The sequence below is a fragment of the Musa acuminata genome, chromosome BXJ3-7 (assembly GCF_036884655.1).
Source record: "Musa acuminata AAA Group cultivar baxijiao chromosome BXJ3-7, Cavendish_Baxijiao_AAA, whole genome shotgun sequence".
NCBI classification, from domain to species: domain Eukaryota; kingdom Viridiplantae; phylum Streptophyta; class Magnoliopsida; order Zingiberales; family Musaceae; genus Musa; species Musa acuminata.
Genome location: NC_088355.1, coordinates 5,121,277 through 5,137,798, shown reverse-complemented (window position 1 = coordinate 5,137,798; position 16,522 = coordinate 5,121,277). Strand labels below are relative to the sequence as shown.

General features: G+C 38.6%; 2 protein-coding genes across 3 annotated transcripts; both read right to left on the bottom strand.

Moving 5' to 3' along the window:
- Positions 1–2,535: 2,535 nt before the first annotated feature.
- On the bottom strand, positions 2,536–3,501 carry LOC135642092 (ethylene-responsive transcription factor ERF105-like). Its single transcript, XM_065157929.1, has one exon. The coding sequence runs from the start codon at positions 3,436–3,438 to the stop codon at positions 2,728–2,730; it is 711 nt and encodes a 236-aa protein (XP_065014001.1). The 5' UTR covers positions 3,439–3,501; the 3' UTR covers positions 2,536–2,727.
- A 1,532-nt stretch (positions 3,502–5,033) lies between these two features.
- On the bottom strand, positions 5,034–15,312 carry LOC135642713 (serine/threonine-protein kinase D6PKL2-like). Of its 2 annotated transcripts, none has more exons than XM_065159088.1 (3): positions 15,173–15,312; positions 13,212–14,753; positions 5,034–6,146 (listed from the first exon to the last, which is right to left on the bottom strand). In XM_065159088.1, the coding sequence occupies exons 2-3, from the start codon at positions 14,453–14,455 to the stop codon at positions 5,273–5,275; spliced, it is 2,118 nt and encodes a 705-aa protein (XP_065015160.1). In that variant the 5' UTR covers positions 14,456–14,753; positions 15,173–15,312; the 3' UTR covers positions 5,034–5,272. The 2 variants fall into 2 exon arrangements, with proteins under 2 accessions (XP_065015160.1, XP_065015161.1); XM_065159089.1 differs by having other exon boundaries at positions 5,034–6,083.
- Positions 15,313–16,522: the final 1,210 nt, after the last annotated feature.

The window sequence follows — 16,522 nt, the reverse complement described above, 5'->3', positions numbered from 1 at the left end:
CTTGGAACGTAATTTGTACTAAAGATAGACAACATCGCGTTGAGTTAATTCTAAACTCAAAAGAAGCTCTCCCTAAAGCAAGCACGGTGGTAGGACTTCCTAGTTGAATTTGATATGACAATGGAGTACAAGCCCGAAAAAATAAATATCGTGGCTGATGCATTGAGCAGGAAAGTGGAGCTAGTGAATGCAATGTAACTAGAAGGCATAAGCCAAGTAAGTCAACTACACTCCAACTTTCTTTCCAGAGGATGGACTATATAGTGATCCCCTAGTGGTAACCTAGATGCAATTGATTAAAGAAGGCAAAGCACGATGATTTTAAGTTCAGGAGGGATTTGTCTATACCAAAGGGAATATAGTTTATGTTCCTCAAGTGAATAATTTGATACATAAACTCTTGAGAGAGTGTCACAATTCCCTTTGGGCAGAACATCTAAGCATTCATTAAACGTTGGCTCTCATAGAGAGGACATTCTATTGGTCGAAGATGAGGACTGATATGGAGGAATATGTTTGGATGTGCCTTACTTGCCAATAAGATAAGGTAGAATAGCGGAAGCCGATGGGATTTTTGGAATTGTTGTCCGTACTAGAAAGGTTGTGAGAGAGTATTTCCTTGGACTTCATATCAAACTTGTCAATCAATTTTTAAAATATGCAACATTCATTGCTGCACCCCTACACTGCTCAGTAGAGGAGGTGACCAAGTTGATAATAAAAAATATGGTGAAGTTCAACACTCCAGTTCTTTAGGCATAAAGTGTATAAGGGATTGGTATGTAAATATAAATGACCATTCCTAATTATTAGTAGGGTAAGCAATGTCTCCTGCAAGTTGCAACTGCATGCATGAATCAAAATTCACTATGTCTTCTACACGAGCAACTTAAAAATCTACCACTTAGGTCCGCAAGATACTTCTTGAATTATTCCAACTCAACTACCCCTACCAGAGCCTCTTATAAAAGCGAGTTGAAATCATTTTAGTGGATCACAAGACAAAGCTGGCCAATGGAGTAAAGCAAATCAAGTATTTAGTGAAGTGGCAAAAACTTCCCCAAATCGAAACTAGTTAGGAGCCTGAAAATGTCCTATAATAAGATGAAGCAATCATCAAAGCCTACCAGCAAACGTCGATGAGGATGTCGATAGTATAAGTGGGGAAGTATGTCACGAATAGTCATTGCACACCCACAGCACCTTCGTCAATGGATCGTTCATCGCTTTTGTTTGCATGTACATATGTTAGCAGCATGTTTTGCCTTATTTTTACGTGGTTTTGCTTAAAAACTATGAGTAGGAATAGCTTGTAAGACCATAGAATGATCACTTGAATAAGCAAAACTACCCCAAAATGACCTAGTTTTCATATGCCATAGCCTATTTTCTGTAAGCTACGGTACAGAGAATAATGTTAACCATTTTAGCACCCTAGAACATCCCGAGTAGCTAGATGAGTGTTTAGGATAATGTTGGGCATTAATTGGCTCACAAGTTCATACATTAAGCCTATGAGAGCTTATGAGAATTTGCCAACACTCCCAACACCTGGTGAGCAGTCATTTGCGAACTTACGATTATTCGTTTGCCTTCTAAAGTTCTTGTTTTCTCCTTTCTCTCTTGTATACTATCTTTTTTTTCTTGCACATTATGTGTTTGTTGAATTACTTGTAAAGCTACTAGCTTAACAACTATGTCGGTACCAACACAAATATAGAGCGTTGAAAGGGTCACTCGGCATTTGCATCAACGCCGATATAGATACAGAACAATATCGTCCTTATCCGCATCGTTGTTAATGTTGACGCAAATGCAGAGCAATACTACTTTGTATTTGCATCTGTGTCGGTATCGATGTAGATGTTGAGTGATCCTTTTACCACTCTATATTTGCATCTATGTCGGTGTCGAAATAGATGCATAGCATTAGCATCTACGTTATCCTCTTCTTCCTCTCCTTTTACCTTTGCCTCTTATTATCGCTCTCCCTTCTCATTCATAACAGTCAACTATTGTCCAAATGATATCATTATCGATCATCATAAAAAATATATAACTATGATATTAAAATATAACTATGATAAAACTGAGATTTTTATAATTTTAGGAACCGCGAGCTACAGCCATCTCAGATGCACTCAATACAACAACAAGGGAGGACTGTTGTTGGATCTTGAGTAGCTTTGCCTCAAGCTGCGTCCGATTTCCAAGAGCCTCCACCACGGAGAAGACCTGCCCAAGAAGTAGGGTTGGGGCTTTTGGATGGAGAGGGTTTAGCCGGACTTACAGGGGAAGGCGGAAGAGATGATTTGGGAGATGCGTCGCCAATAGGGTTGGATGATCCAAAGATTAACAGGGTCAGGTGAGCGAACAACCGTAGTCGCTTGTGGAAGAGGGCTGAGTTGGAGTCGATAGATGATCACTTGGGGCAGGTCGCGAGGTAGGCTATCGTAAAAATTCGGAATTCGAGGAAGATGAAAGACGATCGAAGAAGGGGTATTGCAACGAGAGATGTTATTGTTCTCACTCTCGTCAAGAAGTCGATGAAAATTTACTTGTATCCGGGAATTTCAACATCCAATCTATTACAAGTGCAAACGAACGAAAGAATAATAGTGCAAACGAACCAAGGAATAATAGGTGAGAGAGCACACGAAGAGGGATAGGATTCCGTCTTCTGTTTTTGTTTTTTTGTTTTCTGTTGCTTTTGTTTCCTTAATCTCTTCAGCTCACGGTGACTTGAGCACATCCCAGAGAGGGGTGGGGAGATAACGGCGACAACGGCGGCACGTTAAAGATTCCCTTCGTGTCCGCCCCCTCCCAATCCCACACGCCCTTCCAGCTCGACGGCGTCAAGGGGCAAACCGACATCGACGGAACGAACCCTCCGTCGCCGCCTTTCTCCATCGCCGGCGACCTCTCCCTTTTGATTGCCCTAGCCGCTTCCTCCTCCTCCTCCTCCCGCTTTCTTTTCCCGGATAGGACCTGCGCGGCCGTCGTCATCGCCGCGTCCCACTGCTCGGAGCTCCCGATCTCGTGGGGGAAGTTAAGGATGGCCTTGCGGCCGCGCATCTGGAAGGCGGCGCGGTCGTACGCCCTCGCCGCCTCCACGGCGGTGTCGTAGGTGCCGAGCCAGACCCTCGCGCCCCGCCGGGCGGGATCCCGGATCTCCGCCGCGAACTTCCCCCACGGCCGCTGCCGGACCCCGCGGTACCGCTTCAATTCGTCGCAATCCGCCGCCGCTCCCACCGGCCGCGGCGGCACGGATATCGTCAGCGACGGCCGGCGGCCTAGCGCCGGTTCGGGGAAACGACAGGCTCCGTCGCAGGGGAAGGCGGGGGCCAGGCCGGGGGAATCGGGCTGGGGAAGGTCGCCGAGGAGGCATTGACGGATGAGGTCGAGGGTGGAGTCGTCGAAGCCGATGGATGCCTCCATAGATTGATGTATCAGAGAAGACGATAAGAGATAACTGTGGTGTGGAATACCTTTGGAGACCACACAGCCTCCCTGGTACAATATATAGAGAAGCTCTGCGGTATGGTTTTGGGATCCTATACAAACCTAACGGAGCATCAGAACGTACAATTTTCCGATGCCATCAGAACCGTTGATGTGAGGTAGTAGGAGATGGCGGAACCGGTGGATGGGAGGAGTGGTGGGATTGGATGCAGTAGAATTGTAGAGGATCCCACCAACTCGAAGGATGCTTCCGCGAATGAGATCAGCGTGCGGGCGTGGAAAGAGGCGAAAGTGATTAGTACACTAATATTATATCCCTAAGAGAGGGAAAGCGTGACATCACTCAAAGACCGGTAGAAGAGAAAAGAAGAAGGGAAGGGAGGTGGAAGTGGCGGTGAGCTGCCAAGTTGCGTGGCACGGATGGATCCGGGAAGGCACGGGGTGACATGGACCAGGCGACCTAGCGGGGCCCGCAACACCATTACTGTATTTTATTGGTCCTTGTTATGGACACGTGATCGATCTACTGAGGGAAGCACCGCGATGGGCGCATATCAAAATTGGAAGAGAATCCGTGACCCATTTCTAAGATCCTCGAGAATTTTGGTGATCGATCGATTGAATATGGACATTTATCTTTTTTTTACTTTCTTTTATTTGCCATGAGATCCGACTAGTGGCTGCTTATATCACACACTAAATTCAGCTTGAATCAAACTGAAAAGATCTTCTGGAATCAACAAAATCCAAATGAAAAAAAATAAATAAAAATATTTTACCGAAAAAATAGACTGGTGGAGTAACAGTTCAGAGCATTGAACAGTCTGCCATCTCTGTGACTAGGACGAGACATTTATGTATAGCCTCTCGTGGACATAGCACACATGGCATTTATAATAATAATAATAAAACGGTTCCTTTACCAATATGAAGACATAAATTGAGACCCCTAAAACATATCCAACATCTCGGGTGTACATAATACATGTGGCAAATTTTGGTAGGAATGATTTCAGCTCTTTATACATATCCAACATCTCTGGCCTTTGGATGTTCTCCATCAACGGTCTCCGAATCTAAAGGAAGCACTGCAACTGCACAATGTTAGATTGAAAATTAGAGCAGCAACAACGTGAGTTTCAGTGAGTTCAAAATTTTACAAAGAAAAGCTCTTTTAGTCAAAAAGCAAAAGATAGTTTTACCTTTTAATCTTCCAAACCTTCGATCATGGAAGGTCACTCTGGATGTATAGTTTCAAAGCGTTGGGATCCATGACCAACCTCTGTCAAAATCAACACAATCTGAATCTGAACAGATCCAACTCAATAGTTTATTGATACAATGCAAAGATCCTCCAAATACAATGTATGTGACCATTGCAAGCCACAGGCAGACAAAATAATGATGGAGGTCTTCCAGGACCAGGGAATTTCATCTGAGTTTGTATATTAACTGATGAGCAAGATTGGAGTAGAATTCTACACCAAACAATCATACTAAGATCCTCCAAATACAATGTATGTGACCATTGCAAGCCTCAGGCAGACAAAATAATGATGGAGATCATCCAGGACCATGGAATTTCATCTGAGTTTGTATATTAACTGATGAGCAAGATTGGAGTAGAATTCTACACCAAACAATCATACCAAGGATACCATCTAAAGAAATGGAGAAGGTAAACTTCTAACTGCATGCAAAATGGAAATGCTTGTACCCATCTATATGCAGCAAATTGACAGTCATAGAATTGATAAGAAGATCCTACCAACACATGAAGAGAGAATCATAAGCTACAATTAGAGTCCCCCTAAAAGAACTCGAAGTCCAAGTACTTTCCTCCCGATTTCATGTCTGCCCCTAGCATCCTCTTACTGCTACTCTCCACACCTTCTGCAACCCCAAACTTCAATGAAAGTTCCATCTCGACAGGCCTCGGTACCTCCGGTGGTGTGCTGCATCGTATGAGTGCCCAGTTCACACCTTCAAAGAAAGGGTGCTGCTTTATCTCGGTAGCTCCTCTTTTCACGCCCAGACGATGCTGGGGCTCTTTAACCAAAAGCCCTCTTATCAAATCTCTGCTTGCATAACTAGTTGATGGGGTTTCAGGGAACCGAAGCTGCTGGCCGACCACGTTGAACAATGTTGCCCTATTGCCAGAGCCTTTAAAAGGTGTCTTTCCATACAAGAGTTCATGCAGTAATATGCCGAACGTCCACCAGTCCACAGCGCTTCCATGGCCTTCTCCCTTGATGATTTCAGGGGCCAAATACTCATGGGTCCCAACAAAGGACATTGACCGGGCAGATGTTGGCTCGGCTACAAGTTGAGGCAGGGCGGAAGAGTGGTGCATCGATTCGGCCTTTGGCTTCCTTTCCTTTTCCTTGTTTCTTTGTGGGAAAATTTTTGGTATGAAGCACGAAGGCTGAATGCAGACTGATGATGGCTCAACACAGGCTGGCTGGACGCAAAATGCTCCAGCTGACCGTTTGGAAAGATCAGAATCAAACGATGATATTTTTATGAGTGTTGGTGAGACAGCACACCTTAATGATAGATCAAAATCTGAAAGCATTATGTGGCCATCATCACGAACAAGCACATTTTCAGGCTTCAGATCTCTGTACACAATTCCAAGCATGTGGAGATATTCAAGGGCCAGTAGTACTTCCGCAGCATAAAACCTGTTTTGTAATTAAATAAAAACCCTTATAATTTATTTAAAAGTAGAAATTCCAGTTTAGAAGTTCACTTAATGGCAAATACAAATGTCTTAATACATTTTTCACATTTTCCCCTTTTGTCTGCTCAATACATTCTTTCACTTGCATTTGCTTCAGTGTTTTTTTTTTTGTTAAATGGTAGAAAATTGGAGATGCTAAGATAATCTTAAATCATTTCAATATAAAGCTTACTGAATTATGAACATTACTCGATGAGAATTTTATCACAAAATTTATCATGTTGACAAGTTAGCAACTTTACACTATGTTAGCAACTTGAAATAAAGGAATACTTTCAGGGAAGAGATTAGAATTGGTATACACTATGATCAGAAGAAGAATAAATATTACTTGTTTATAAGAGACCAAGTGGGTAGAGAAAAAATCTAGAGAGGTTGATAGTATTGGATTTAAAATTTGGTATACTGAAAAAGTTAAACACAGAAATAATGTAGGAATTATTGTTGATAAAGATCTTAAGAATAATGTTGTAGATGTAAGGAGATTTGAAGATAGAATTATAGTTCTAAAATTTGTGAAATAACAAGATGTTTTGAATGCCATTAGTGCTTATGCCCTCAAGGCAGATTGGATGATCAAAATAAAAGAGAATTTTGAGAAAGCTTAAATGATACCATTGAAAGAATGCTTAAAATCGAAAAACTTATGATTAAAGAAGATTTGAATAGTCATATAGGGAAAATATATTATGAATATAAAGGGGTGCATGAGGGCCTTGGTTATAGGGAGACAAATGAAGATGGTGATATGATTTTAGATTTTTCAACTTCGTATGATCTTATAATTGTAAATACTTACTTTAAGAAGAGAGATGAATATCTAATTACTTATAAGAGTTGTCATAACTGTAGCCAAATAAACTTTTTCTCGTTAGAAAGATAGATAAAGTTATATATAAGAATTGTAAAGATATTCTTAGTGAAAGTTAGACGAATCAACATAGGTTGATGATTTTAGATATTTACTATTTTTAATAAAAAGGCAAAAGATAGTAGAAAAAATACTAGGACCATATAACGAAATTTTAATGATGAAACTGCACACACTTTTAAGAACAAGATGAAAAAAGAGACAACTTGGAACTTAGATCAAGATAATATTAATACTATTTGGACTACAATGACTAATAAGATTAAGAGTTTAGCAAAGGAGATTCTTGGTGAAACTAAAGGTAGAGGTGTAACTAAGAGAAAGTTGGTGGTGGTGCGAGGAAGTTCAAAAAATAATTTTTACTAAAAGATCATAATTTAAAGATTAGTAAAATTGTAAAAATGAGAAAAAGTTTAAAAGATATAAAGAATCTAAAATAAAGACTAAAAAATGGTTAGTATGGCAAAATAAAGATCTTATGATAACTTTTATACCAAAAATAGTGAAAAAGATATATATCGAATTGCAAAAGCTTGGGAAAGAAAGTACAAGTATTTATATAATATTAGATGTATTAAAGACGAAAATCAAAGAATACTTGTTAATGATAACAAGATTAAGGAAAGATAAAAAATTATTTTTATAAATTATTTAATAAATATTCCATATAGGACTTACATTTAACGATAAATAATAGTGATATATTTAATAATTATAGAAATTTTCATTAAATTAGAGCTAATGAAGCAAAAGATGCAATAAAAAAGATAAAAACAGCTAAGAGTGTGGGGCCTAATGATATCCCTATTGAGGTCTAAAAAAGTCTATGAGATAAAGGAGTTTTGTTAACTAGCTTATTTAATAAAATCATGAGATTCAGAAGAATGTTTGATGAATTGAGAAAGAGTCTTTTAGTACCAATTTACAAAAATAAGGGTGACATACAAAATTATTCAAATTATAGAGAAATTAAAATCATGAGTCATACTATGAAACTTTGAGCAAGAGTTATTGAAAGTAGGATAAAGCTTGAAATGAATATATCTGAAAATCAATTTGGTTTTATGCTTGGAAGGTCAACCGTAAAAGCTATTTATTTATTAAGACAATTAATACAAAAAGTATAGGGAGAAAAAGAAAGATTTCTATATAGCCTATGATAAAGTGTTTATAGATTTATTATAGTGGGTTTTAGAAAAGAAAGGTGTATCTACTAACTATATTATTGTTATTAAAGATATGTATTATAATGTAGCTACTAGTATTAAAACTATAGGGAGTGTATCTAGTGAGATTCCTATTAGCATAGGATTACACCAAGGATCTGCATTAGGTCCCTACCCTACCTTTTCACATTGATAATGGATAAACTTACCAGTCACTTACATAATAGACTTCCTTGGTATATGTTATTTGCTAATGATATTATCTTAGTCGATGAGAGCCTACGTGGAATTAATTATAAACTTAAGTTATGGAGGCAAGCCTTAAAAACTAAATATTTTAGATTACGTAAGACTAAAACTAAATATATAAAATATAATTTTAGTTATTTTAGAAATAGATAAGAGAATATAATTAAATTGGATGCATAAGAAATCCCTTTAAGTAATAGCTTTAGGTATTTTGGATCAATTATTCAACAAAATGGAGAGATCGATGAAGACATTATTCATAGAATAAAAACATGATAGTTAAAATAACGAGAGGCATTAAGAGTCTTATGTAATTATCAGATACCTTTGAGATTAAAAGAAAAATTTTATAAGATAATTATGAGACCAATAATGTTTTATGGATCTGAGTTTTGGGCAATTAAGAAAAAAACATATACAAAAAATTTGTGTTGCCGAAATGAGAATTTTGAGATGGAAGTATGGAGTTACTAAGAAAGATAGGAAAAGAAATATTTTTATTCGTAAACAACTAGGTATCGCTTCGATAGAGGATAAGATGAGATAAAATCGTTTAAGATGATATAAGTATGTGCTAAGAAGACATCCGGATGCGATAGTCAAAAGAGATTAAAAAATTAATGTTAGTGGTATAAGGAGAGATAAAGGAAGACTGAAAAAGACTTTAATAAAAACTATAAATAAAGATTTCAATACTCTGAACTTAATTAAACATATGACATCTTATATATTTCAATGGCAGAAAAGATCCATATAGGCATCCCCAAATAGTTGGGACTTACAACTTTGTTGTTGTTGTTATTGTAATTTATCATGTTGACAAATCTATTCGAATGGTACACATGTTAGTTGATCTTTTGCCAGTTAGATGGATGGAGAAAAGCACTCTAAAATTGCTCATTCTTTTGTTATATTAAAACTTATATATATCCTATTACAATGGCATATAATTATGATATTGCTCAAAGCAACAAAGATGACATGATTTTTCGGAGACTTACTAATAGTGGTGGTCAGTACGCTTGTATGAAATAAAGGGGTATACTCAGCTTAAATTTAGAAGTGAAAAGATTATTGGTAAGTAGTTGGTCATATGTTTGAAAATTATAATTTGGTTAAAACCAAGGTTCATCGTACCGTGGCATACTGCCTAGTATGGGTGGTATATACCGATTTGATAGGGGATCGGTACATACCGGTTTGTTGGTACGCTCCATCAGACCATATGTCGATATGTTGGCACGATTTGATACATACCATATCGATAGCCGATCTGTCACGAATGGTCATCGTGCACCCATAACATATTTGCTCAACAAACCGTTTGTCACTTTTGCATGCTTTTACAGATGCTTGGTAACATGTTTTGCATTGGTTTTGTGTGTTTTTTCTTGAAAAATGTAAGCAACGATAGTTCGCAGCACTGTAGTGCGACCGCTCACCGCGCCGGGCAAAACTGCCCCACCGCACACAAAACGTTAGCCATCTCAGCACCCTAGAACCCCCCGGGTGGCACCAGAGGGGATGGGGCTTCGGGGTAGTGTTGGGCGTTGATCGGTATACATAAGTTCACACATTAACTTGATGGAAATTTGTCATCGTGCCCGACACCCAGTGAGCAATCGTTGGTGGACTTGTGACTGTTCGTTTTGCCTTCTAAAGTCATTACTCTCTCCTTCCTCTATTTTCTCTCTTGCACTCAAAATGCTTGCTGAGCGTGTTGGCTACATTATTGTCAAGCTTTGGAACATGTTTCTTTGCATCCATTACCTTCCAGAGCTCATTGTTACAAACTAACTCTATTTAACCACTTATGCTTTACGGTAAACAATTTTTAACTCTTTTGATCACATAATAATTATTATATTCTACACCATAATAGTGTTTTTTAATTCTTTTATGTATAATATTTCTTCTACCTCAATGATCTTCTTAAATTTACATACTTAGGTTTCTTGATTTATTTTAAGTTGTTATTAATAGCTATCTTCTTTGTACCCAAGTTTCAAATGAAAAATATGAAATACTCATTTATCAATTTGATGCTCATTCTAATTGTTGTGCAATCTCTAATTCTTTCTTCTTACGGTTTCCTATTGTGTAAGTCACTACTCTAAGACACATTCTTCAAGTAATTTCTTAACCAACATAGATCCGACATCTTTGAGAAAAAAGGGAAGAAATAAGAACTTGTTGAGCTCCCAAAAGAGCATGCAGTACCAAAGACTATGAAGTTGTGCAACTAAAAATTAAGCCCCACTGTTAGATAAAAACTGGAGGCAACTTGGGTAGCTGAAACGAAAAATCCTCTACCTCTAATCCAAAAATATTGATGTTTTCTCAAGAATAAAAGGATGTGAATGCTTGTAACATCCAAAACAAGGTGTAACTCTAAGGAATAATCGCCCAAACGGATTGATGGTACCATGCTTAGAAGTGTGACACTTAATTCATAGGATTAATCACTATTATCAGATCTGGCCTAAGTGGTGGCCTGGACCAATTAGGATGTGGTTAAGTAAATATATTAAGTGATATAATATTAACTACTTAAATATTAAAAAATGTTAAAATACGTAAAATTGAAATAATAGAAAATTGATAATATAACTTTGGATTGTAGGTAATCGAAGAAAACATGTTATTCATTATTTTTATAAAAAGGTGGAATTCATCCTATGTCGTAGTGAATAGTTAAGTATTCAACCATTAATAAATTTGTAAAATGGAGATATCTCGTTGATAAGGAAGAAGGATATGCTCTGCCTCAATGTACTGGAGATCAGATATCTCGAAAGAATGAAAAATGATGAGGCTGAAAAAGGGATGGAACAATTAGGGCAAGAAAGGAAAAGGACACAGACTAGAGGAGGACAATACAAAGAGTGATACAAGAAGGATGATGGTGAGCGGTGTTAAGATGAGAGGATGTATGGTATTGGGTTAAGAGGAGGCATTCTTGGCATATGTTAAGTTAGCGATATGGATTATCTTCCTTATCCAAATGACTGAAATGCCCATGACAAAAAGGAAAAGAACACCAGAAAATGGAGACATGTTAGTTATTTGAGAGTAGCTAACAAAACTAGACCGTTTGGATTCAAACTACCTAGTTCTCATGCATAACTGGCTCGGTCAACTGGTTCGATCCAGTTTTAAAGCACAACCAATCCAATTACAGAACACCAACCAGCAGTCTGAATCCCCCTTGTTTTGCTTAAAACAGCTGATCTGGTTTGGGTCAAATAACTAAGGGATAAATTCCCACTTAAAATATGCACTTGAAACACTTCAGTTTGCTGTGATATTATTAATTATAGAACCCAAGAGGAGGGCCTTTACAGTATATCATTGTACAAAATCAGTTCAAGTCAACTGATATTAGGTAATATTGATTCAACACTACAATTGGTTAACAGGCCATATTTTTATACGGAATCTTAGAAAGCAATAGTTTAAGAAATTAAAGCACGTTGTTACAACAAGAAAGAAAAATTCTTCATCACTCTTATTTTATCATAATTGACCATAATACCAGAGAAGGTATATGTTAATTTTCAAAATCAATACCTCCATATGGGATCAGATAATGAATAGATAACTAATCATTCTGTAGAATGGAACCTCCTTTCCATCAAGGGTAACAATATCCTCAGAACCCCTATGGTTTATGATTCAAATAACTAGTCATCAATTCATGTCCATGGTGACATCTCTCTATATCACTGTTTCATCAGGAGACTATCCCCCTGCAGCACAAAATGCACCTAAAGTATAAAAACTATCAGATTATTGGTTGTTAGGCCTCATGTCATGAAGTAATTCGAAAAATAGGCCAGTAAAATTTATGCAACTTAGACAATCCCTGCTAGCTGATGCCTTTGAAAGACACGAATGTTTAAAAGGTGAAGTAACTAATCTCTGTCAAACTGAAAATTAGTGGGAAGCCATAATGATCAGTGAATTTACTAGCAAGCTCCTTACTTGAAATAGGATAATCCATCTATGTTTTTGCTCATCTCATTACTCCAAAAGAGTATTTGAAAGCTTATGTCTTTGAAAGCAGCAAATGTAAAAAGTGTGAAGTAACTGTTCCCTGTCAAAATGAAAACTACTGGGAAGCTCAAATTAATAGCCAAGAAATTAGATAGCTCCTTTAGAATGGACAGAAATTTGTAACTACAATAATCTATCACCGTTTTTGCTTAAAAAGTATCTTAATGGATGGTATAACTTTCGCCTCAACTTAAAAACCTACTTCCAATGGATGGCACAAGACGATTAGACTCCGTTGATTAAGATCAAAGGACAAGTGGCAGAAAGTTGAGGCATAACTTAAATTCAGAGTACACTGAACTGTACTCTCTGGAAAAAAAACAGATACATAATGATAGTTATAGATACCAAATTCATTAGCAAGAAAATTCAATGCAAAATGCATAGAAGACTACGAATTCATAGAATACCATAATAATTAAAACTTTCAACAAGTGGTAAAAATATTGAAGCAAAATATTAGGATCCACTAGAATCGGGCAATAAATACTCATCATTATGTTATAAATTTATGACTGGAAGAATAAGAAAAAATGATGAATCAGTAAGTCAATAGCAAACTCCAGACATAAGATATTGTCATTCTCAAATTTGAAAACAGAACTAGTAAAGGATAAAATCAACTAGACTAGTAAATATTAAAATTTCATGTTATAAACAATACCTTGCTGCATATTCAGAGAAGTGCTTTCCAGGCTGGCGCTGTCTCAGTGTGTGTAAATCACCACCAGGGCAGAACTCCATCACCAAGCATGAGAACCTGTCAGTCTCAAAGTGTGTGTACAAAGTCGGCAGGAACGGGTGATCCAGAAGTTGGAGAATCTCTCTTTCAGTTTGAGCCCTTGTAAGCTTCTTCCTGCTTGCCAATGATGCCTTGTCCATTACTTTAATTGCAAAGTAGCATCTTGTGCCACTCAGTTCAGACAGATAAACACTACCAATATCACCACAACCAAGCCGTTTGAGAAGTCGAAAATGACTCATCCCCAAAATACCATCCCTAGCCCTAACTGCAAGAATAGCTTTCCATCTTGAATCATTCCCCTTGTGAGGCTTATTAGCACTCCCAGTAACATTACTCCAGTTACTATCATCACTGAGACCACTGCTATCACTTGCTCTGCTGACGCTGCTTTTAGCACTCTCAAGCGAATCCCCTCGCACACTTCCCTTGACACTTCCACAGGTCCTTTCCACACTGAGCATACCATCACTAGTAATTCCTTCACTTCGATACGTGCTTGTGCAGCTGTTTACAATACTCATTGCAGTTATCACACTGGTGCTCGCAATGCTGCTATGAGGACTGACATTGCCACTTGGGGGGAGGGAAGCATCCCAGACGCACTCCTTTTCTTCAGAATCATGCCCTACACATGTCGCCTCTGTTGATTGTGATGCACAGGGAACAGAAAACAAAGAACTCTCTGTGCCCACTTCATTTTGTTCCTCGATTGATCTTTCTTTTGGTGATAGAAGCACTTCATTTGATTTGACTGCAGGAACCTGAATTGAAATATCTTCTATAAAAGGGCCTTTTACAGACAGACCTCTCATCAAGCACCCAGCTTCAGACTTGTCCTGATTGATTGCTACATATGCTGCTTTCATGTGATCAGTATCAACAGGTTCCATGGGATGACTTGCCCCCAAGAAAGATGACTGCCCCCAATCTTTGTAAGAGTCCGTCCTCCTAAAGCTATTGACTTCCAGTGCTAACTCCTTCTCTTCTGTGAAAGGGGTCTTGCCTTTCCATGCTTTTCTGGGTATAGTAGCATCTAAATCTGAAGTCTTCACAGCATTGGATGAACCTTCTTCATTTTTCACACTATTCCCATGCAAATCCATTGTGTGATTCACAGAAGGCAGATGAGCAAGCACTGTCTTCAGTTCCGAGAATCTATCCATCCCAAGCAAATCCTTAACATTACCTGCAACTCAACTCCACTATTGTGCTTCCTATAAGCTCGCCAAAGCCTATAAAATCAGGCTCGTTATATGTTCAATGCCCAACCTACTATAGATTCAACGGTAGGCCTATATCAACTTCCAAAAGCATGGATTACTGACATCTAACAGTTTCCTTGATGTCAAGATCAGAGATATACTATATTGCATTGCAATTACTAGAAACAGGCAGTGCGAGAATGCAACATGGAGTGTGAAAAATGACTGGAGAATTGACCTTTTCCACCTTTCCAGAGACCTGAAAACCCAAGAACAGCACTATCAGAACAAATCCATAACCTTAACTCCCAGTCAACAAAGGGACCAAACAGCATTTACCTCAAGAAACCACAAGAAAATAAAAAATAAATAAATCTGCTTCAATCATCACAAACTCGAATCATGACCTCCAAATCTCTACATTTTGTACCTTCGAGGAAAAAAATCCAAAATCCTGATATTATCGTTATTCTTTCCCCCGCCGAAGGGCATTCTAATCCCTTCTCCTAAATTAACAAGTGGATAAAAAGAAATCGAAATTAGAAGTGAAGAATCTTCTCTCTCGAAGCCCGAAAAACAAAAAATAAAACATATATATATACCACTCTAATCTGCACGGAAAGAAATGAATCGGCGCACCAAAAAACAAAAAGATCCAATGCGATCTCCAAACTTTACCTTAGGGTTCTCGCTTCCTTGGAGCTCCTCGTGCTTCTACCCAACTCGCTCCTCTCCCTCACTCTCCCTTCTTTGTCTACGCAGTGAGAGGGAGGAGAAGACGACACACAAAAGCAAGGGAGATAGGAAAACAGGAAGTGAGTGTGACAATAACAAGCGGCGGAATTAACTCTACATTTCTTTATTTTATGCCCTTTTTATTTAATTCTCCTGCTTTAGTTAATTATGGTTGTCACTAACCCGATTGCACTTTGCTTGGGACCCACAACTTGTCCGCCCCAGTCACCGTCGAATCTTCATCAGACGGCGGCCTCGTTGGGTTGGGTTTTATGATCACGACAGTGATAAGGAGGTCATGATGGCAGATCATCGCGGGAGGAAAGCGGCCAACCAACTTGGAGCGGATTAGGATCCTCTCCACTACCCACGCGTACGACAGCAACCAACGCTCCATCATGACCGTCTATCACGACGATCCCGATCAATCCTCATGACAGGGCGAGCGACGCTTGGAATGGATCCAACACGCAACAAGGTTAGGTGTGATTCATAATGATCAATATTTTCCTGTCCGTCCGTACTTGTACTCATCCTTTACCCGTCCGTTGAACGGCGGGTGCCACGCGGAATTCAAGCGGGTCCCGCTCGCTGCGGACACAGAGGTGACTTCCGAGTGGGTTTGGTCGTCGTCGTTGTCCGCAGAAGAAGACAAGCCCTTCGTGTCTCCACCAATGAGAGGTGACATTTAGATCGTATGTCGCAATAAGAGTCATGTATAAAATCTAACTTAGGTAATATGAAATTTAATTGACAATATCAATTGTTAAAGCATATATTGGGTCCTTTAAGAAAAATAACTTTTGAAATTTATATTCTCTAATTAGATCTTTAAAATCAATTAAATCATGATCGAATAATTGATTAGCTTAAGATGATTTGTTTTATAGTTATAGGGATCCCCCAATCCAAACTCACATTATTCCTTTCTTTCTCAAAGGGAGGATAGAAAAAGGGCTTTTGAAGCACTTGGTATTGGAATTAGGAAAAGATGTCACCCCCCTGCCTTGTGCCTCTTTGATGATTCCTCCTGGCTTTTGTGCTATTAAAGCCTGTGCAAAGTTATGGTGGTGGGCCTCATTTTGCTTCTTCCCCTTCCACCATATGCCTTTCTTTCTTAACACTGTGATTACAATGCCTGACCATAGTGTCAACGATGAGCCACAATATCGAGTGTGAGGACATTGGAACACTGAGGATGACACAAGTGGTGTTACATCACCTACTTTCTCACTCCCACCACCATACGAGACAATCAAAAGGTTCCTGCATATCCACATTCGGAAGTCAATG

Excerpts from the sequence above, each read along its gene's own strand:
- LOC135642092 (XM_065157929.1), bottom strand. The coding sequence starts at position 3,438 with ATGGAGGCATCCATCGGCTTCGACGACTCCACCCTCGACCTCATCCGT.
- LOC135642713 (XM_065159088.1), bottom strand. The coding sequence starts at position 14,455 with ATGGATAGATTCTCGGAACTGAAGACAGTGCTTGCTCATCTGCCTTCT. Across the intron at positions 6,147-13,211 it reads TTCTCTGAATATGCAGCAAG|GTTTTATGCTGCGGAAGTAC; the intron begins GTATTGTTTATA and ends ATTACAAAACAG.